Here is a 5,406-nt window from a genome sequence, read left to right on the forward strand (position 1 = left end):
AATTTAAAGCGCCAAAATCTCTGTGATGCACACGTGGCATTGAAAACACTCATGTCTCTGAGTTCCTGTGATCCATCTTGTTTGGGAAGTGATGTAATCCAGGTCAAAGCAGCAGTGCTTCCTGCTCTTCCCCCTTCTGCCTTGCTCTTGGTGGTGCCAGAGATGAGGATCTTCCTGGAGCAGTGACAAGGCTGAGCTGTTTTTTTGGGGTAATGCAGTTCTGCTTTCTGTTTCCAGGCTGTGGCACACAGCTTGTGCCAGTGAGGAGGGAGAGGTGATTGTCTTTGGGGGCTGTGCCAACAACCTACTTGCCCATTCTAAAGCTGTAAGTGGATTTTGAGCTTTTCTTTTCCATGGGAGCTGTGGGGCTTGGTCAGTCCTGAGAGTGTGAGGGGGTTGGAGTCTTGTGGGGATTACAGAGGTGCATAAACAGAGCCTGAGGGGTGAATGGTTTGCTCATGTCTAGTGCAGATGCCTGAAGGCTTCCTCTAGTGGAAGGTGTCCCTGCCCATGGCACAGGCTGGAATGGGATGGGCATTAAGGTCCTTCCAACCCAAACTAGTCTGGTTGTGTGAGCACAGGCTGGTTTGGCTCCTGCTGTAACTGTGAATCCACATGACCAAACTCCACTCTCTCTCCTCCTCAGGCTCACAGTAATGAAATCCTTGTGTTTTTCCTACAACCAAGATCTCTTGTAAGGTAAGAAAGCAAAACTTCAACATCAAACTGTCCTGTCACCAGCTGAGACATTGGCAAGGAATTGTTGGCTGTGCTGAGGCTCTGGCGCAGGTTACCCAGAGAAGCTGTGACTGCTCCATCCCTGGGAGGGTTCCAGGCCAGGTTGGATGGGGCTTGGAGCAATCTGGGCTGGTGGAAGGTGTCCCTGCCCATGGCAGGGGGTGGGACTGGATGAGCTTTAAGATCCCTTCCAAACCATCTGGGATTCTAAGCCACGTGTTGCAGGGTTACCACCAGACCCATTTTTTTATGTTGCTAAACCACTTGAAAACGTTTCTTCCTCTAAATACTGCTGGCAGAGCAGCAGCTGGATGTGAGGCTAGAGCAGGATGCATTTGGCACTGCTGCTGAGCTCAAGCCCTCACCAACAGCTGTAAGGACTCAGCCAGGGCTCAGGGATACCACCGAGGCTCAATTGCTAATGGTCCTTCCCAGCCTAAGCAGCACAGGTTGTCTGTCCAGAGAAACTCTGCAGCCTCCTCCATGCTAATAGCATCCCTCTCTTCCGTGTCTCCAGGCTGTGCCTGGAAGCAGTGATCTGCTTCAAGGAGATGCTGGCCAGCTCCTGGAATTGCCTCCCCAAGCACTTGCTGCACAGCGTCAACCAGCGCTTCGGCAGCAACAACACCTCAGGCTCCTGAGCCCTGGGACAGCACCAGGAGCAGTTCCAGGGAGTGATATTCCCACTCTTCCCACGTGTGGCAAACAGTAAAGGTGTATAGATTAACCCTCTGTGTTGTCCCTAGGTAGTTGCTTCTTGCCTTTCCATTGCATGTGAATGGCCTAGAGAGAACCTATTTTTGTGTCCAGATGTTTGCAATAAATGTATTTAATGCAAGTGGAGATGTAGCCTTTGTGCTTGAGCTGGAAGTAGTGCTGGGGGTGAGCACCCTGAGGCAGCTCCGAGGTGACCCTGAGGGGTGTGTGCACAGAGATACAAGTGGGGCGATCCCCAGTGAGGACTTGGGTGGCTGTGCAAGGAATGCTGAGCACACCACAACTCTGCAGTGTTGCTTTAAGGTTCTGTGCCAGGTGACCAGTTCTGTTGTAGTCCACAGCATTAGGAAAGCATCTGCTGAATGTTCTGCTTAAGGTCAGAGGAGCAGGAGCTGGAAATTGTCCACTGTCAGTCCATAAACTGTGATAAAGCTGCAGATGTTAAAGTACCACTGCTCTCTGCTTGGCTGTAGTTTGGGGTTTTTGGGACTCTTTTATGTTGTGGAATTGCAATTGTGAACTTTAGGTAGCAGATATTCTGCCCTGAGAGTGGAACTGAAAGGGTTTGAGCTTGGGCCTGACCTGTGGAGCTCTCCTACCTCTGGAGCAGCCTGAAGGACTCACAGGGGTGGGGGCACAGGCAGGGGCTGTGCTGCCTTGGCTGATCCAGCTCCATGTCAGCAGGTGCCACAGGGGACAAGGCCAGGCCATGCTGCTGTGGGGAAGGGGAGAATCATGTTTTAAGCTGTCTTCAAAAAGCAATTAAAGACTTGGACTTTAGAACAATTCCTGTACTGTAATAATTCCTGTCCTGTAAATCCTGCCCTGGTTTCAGAGCTGAGCTGGGGTTCACTCACACAGCCCAGGGGTTTATCCTGACTCTCAGCCTCAGCTCCTCCTCCTCTCCAAAGGTAATAGCTCTGCACACAGCTGGGCTGGGGATGGGAGCTGGAGGTACTCCAGGGGACAGGATCTGGGCCTGCACCTTCCCTCTCTCCCCAGCCAAGGGAATGTTTGGGGAAAACAAAGCATTTTGCCCTGAAACTGCCCTGCTGGAAGCTCCAGCCCTGCCAGAAGCAAAGGGCAGGAAGAAAGTGAGCACCACAGGGTTTTGCTGCCCCAAATTCCAAGGCCTTTGCTCAGTGGAGGGGAATGAGTGCTTGAACAAGAGAACCAATGGCCTGGGAGGCCATTCCTGCCCCAATGCCACTATTTACTTCCATGTTTATATGCTGTTTGCATCAGAGTCCATCTAAACCACACTGCAGGAGCTGGTCCTTGCTGCCTGACACTGTGGAAGCTGAGTTCAGTCCCATTGACAGCAGTCCCAGTGCTGTGTCTGTCTGTCCCAGCTCCAGGTGCTGGTTCTGCACTGCTGGTTTGGGGATGAGAACCTCCAGCATGGAATCATTTCTTCTTCCTGTTCAGGAGATGAGGTGCAGACACTTTCACCTTCCCAGGAATATTTCTTGACAAGTCTGTGTCCTAGAAAACATTGAAGAGGAGAAATTGAGCACAGCAGAAAAGCAATTAACAGACACCTCTCTCAGCCCTGAGCACAGAGGTTAGGTGTCCTCAGCTCCTGGGGAACACCTTGTTGGGGGACAGGGGCAGGAGACAGCCCATGGTGAGGGACACAGGACACTGACTCCAGCCTAAACTCCCAGAGGAAGGACCCAGGTTGCCCGGGGAGGCTGTGGCTGCCCCAACCCTGGCAGTGTTCAGGCTGGATAAAGCCTTGAGCAACCTGCTCTGGTGGGAGGTGTCGCTGCCCAGGGCAGGGGGTTGGCACTGGATCATCTCTAAGCTCCATTCCAATGCCTTCACATACTATGATTCTATGAAACCTGCCCCAGGAATTCCCCTCCCAAAACTCAAGGACTCTGGGAAGATGCTGGTTTTGCCATGTATTATTTTAGACCAAGAGTGACACAACACAGACACTCAAGCCCCAGTGATTCACTGAGGTCCAACTTCTACTGCTGCTACGCAGCCTAAGAAGCACAGGTTGCCCAGAGAAGCTGATTCCCATCCCTGAAGTGTCCAAGGCCAGGTTGGATGGGGCTTGGAGCAACCTGGGCTGGTGGAAGGTGTCCCTGCCCATGGCAGGGGGTGGAACTAGATGATCTTGAAAGTCCCTCCCAATCTCACTGAGGGTGCTGAGGCACTGGCACAGGTTGCCCAGAGAAGCTGTGGCTGCTCCATCCCTGGAATTGTTCCAGGCCAGGTTGGACAGGGCTTCTCTGACCTTCCCCAGCAGTACTGACAAACAGCACTGCTGGGAAAAAAAGCAACAGCACAAGGACTCTGCAGGATGAGGACTCACCTTGACGCTGCGGAACAAATCCTTCTCCCTTGCACTTGCTTCTTTGGACTGCATGAAATTGTGCAGGGCAATCTTGGCAGCTGTAAAAGCACAGGGAAGAGTGAAACAGCTCGGAAAACCACACTGGCTCCACCAGGCAGAGCACTAAAAAAGCATTCATGGCTTTCACACCATACCTTTGCCCTTCTTTTGGGTGCCTGGAGTGAGCTTGACTTTATACCTGTCCAAGAAAAGGTTTCTCTGAGTAAAACACAGGCTGCCACCAAACCTCTCCCCAGAACATGCTGCCACTTACTTGTAGTTGGTCATGGCTGTGTAGGGAGCACAGATGGGGACAGCAAAGAGCAGGATGTCCTCAGGATGTGGCTGTCCAGTCAGGGAGTCCAGCAGGGCCTCACCATCCTGAGCAGGCAAAGAGCCTCACTGAACCCAGCAGTCCTCCAGCCTCACTGCTGGTGGCACTGGGGGCTGAGGGGTCCCATCACTTGATGTATCTTAGCCTTGGGACCCCCAAATGTAGTTACATCTTCACAGGGTCACCCAAAGCTTCCTCTGACAGACACAGTTATCCTCCTCCATTAATGAATGTAAAGGAACTGACTTAGACCCAGCCTTGGGCAACACCCACAGCCTCTAATTATAGAAAGGCTGAAGCAATTTTAGATGTAAATAAACTAACAAACTCAAGAACAACCTGCACTGCACTTCGTGCCATCCTCCAGCCCAGAGCCACTGGCAGCACCTCTGGGGGCAGAAGGAAGGGACAAACAGCCACCTCTGGCTTTATGGAGGACATGGAGATGGGCAGGGCAGGAAGAAAAGGAGTTGATTAAACCAAGTTCAAACAGTCCTGAGGGACTTCTGGAGGGTTCCCACACCCCCCCAGCAGGAACACAGCCCTCAGCACTTAGGGAGCTGCCAGACAAACATTTACCTCCACTCCTGGCTGGTCCTGGTCCTGCTCCTCCTGCACACACAAACAAAGGCCATATCAGAGCTGGAGTGAGCACACAGCTGCTTTTTCCACCCTCTGTCCCATGAGAAAATCAATTCTTTTAGCAGCGGCACCCAGAAATCCACATTGTCCCTGCAGAGAGCTGAAATCACTTCAAATCAGAGGCAAGAGCAGCATTTTGAGATGGGTGTGGGGTGGAGCATTTCTTTCCAACCTCTAATTTGCCTGGCACACGCCGAGGTGGGAGGAAAGATGAGGCTGAGAGATAATGACTCACAACTGAGCTGGGAGTGTTGGGTTACACTGCCGCTGAGGGGGAGGTGTTGACTGAACTGGATCCTCGGGACTCCTGCCAGCCCCAGTCCGGGCTGTACTGGGAACACGACCTGCACACACACTGCTGCAGGGCTTTGGGAAACCTACAGGCTCCCTGAGTCGTGGCATTGGGCACAGCATTCTCCACAGGTGCTCCAAAACCATGGGCAGCTGCTCAGCCTCCCTGGCAGAAGAGCTACAGAGTGGCAGGAGAGCCAACAGCAAGGGACAGATGTGTGGACAGATGAGGTCAGTGTGCTGCTCCTCACCTTCCCACTCTGCCCTTCACCTCATCCTGCTCCTCACCTTCTCATCCAGCTCTTCCAGGGCTGGGTCCTGTGCCTCATGCAGCAGG

General features: G+C 52.7%; 2 protein-coding genes across 2 annotated transcripts in view; one reads left to right on the forward strand and one right to left on the reverse strand.

The window, feature by feature from the left end:
- KLHDC2 (kelch domain containing 2) overlaps positions 1-1,379 on the forward strand; it is an 8,427-nt gene extending 7,048 nt beyond the window's left edge. Inside the window, exons 11-13 of the mRNA XM_009081692.1 lie at positions 238-325; positions 647-699; positions 1,256-1,379. Of these exons, the coding sequence (XP_009079940.1) occupies positions 238-325; positions 647-699; positions 1,256-1,379 (265 nt within the window). The remainder of the gene's footprint in view (positions 1-237; positions 326-646; positions 700-1,255) is intronic.
- Positions 1,380-2,862: 1,483 nt separating this feature from the next.
- Positions 2,863-5,406, reverse strand: part of NEMF (nuclear export mediator factor) — a gene marked incomplete at its 5' end in the record, with an annotated part of 19,481 nt that continues 16,937 nt past the window's right edge. Inside the window, 6 exon segments of the mRNA XM_009081693.1 lie at positions 2,863-2,940; positions 3,782-3,861; positions 3,958-4,001; positions 4,077-4,183; positions 4,716-4,748; positions 5,358-5,406. The exon segment at positions 5,358-5,406 is cut by the window's right edge and continues 46 nt beyond it. Coding sequence (XP_009079941.1) covers positions 2,863-2,940; positions 3,782-3,861; positions 3,958-4,001; positions 4,077-4,183; positions 4,716-4,748; positions 5,358-5,406 — 391 coding nt within the window.

This window comes from Acanthisitta chloris, unplaced genomic scaffold, assembly GCF_000695815.1.
Source record: "Acanthisitta chloris isolate BGI_N310 unplaced genomic scaffold, ASM69581v1 scaffold22959, whole genome shotgun sequence".
Classification (NCBI taxonomy): Eukaryota; Metazoa; Chordata; class Aves; order Passeriformes; family Acanthisittidae; genus Acanthisitta; species Acanthisitta chloris.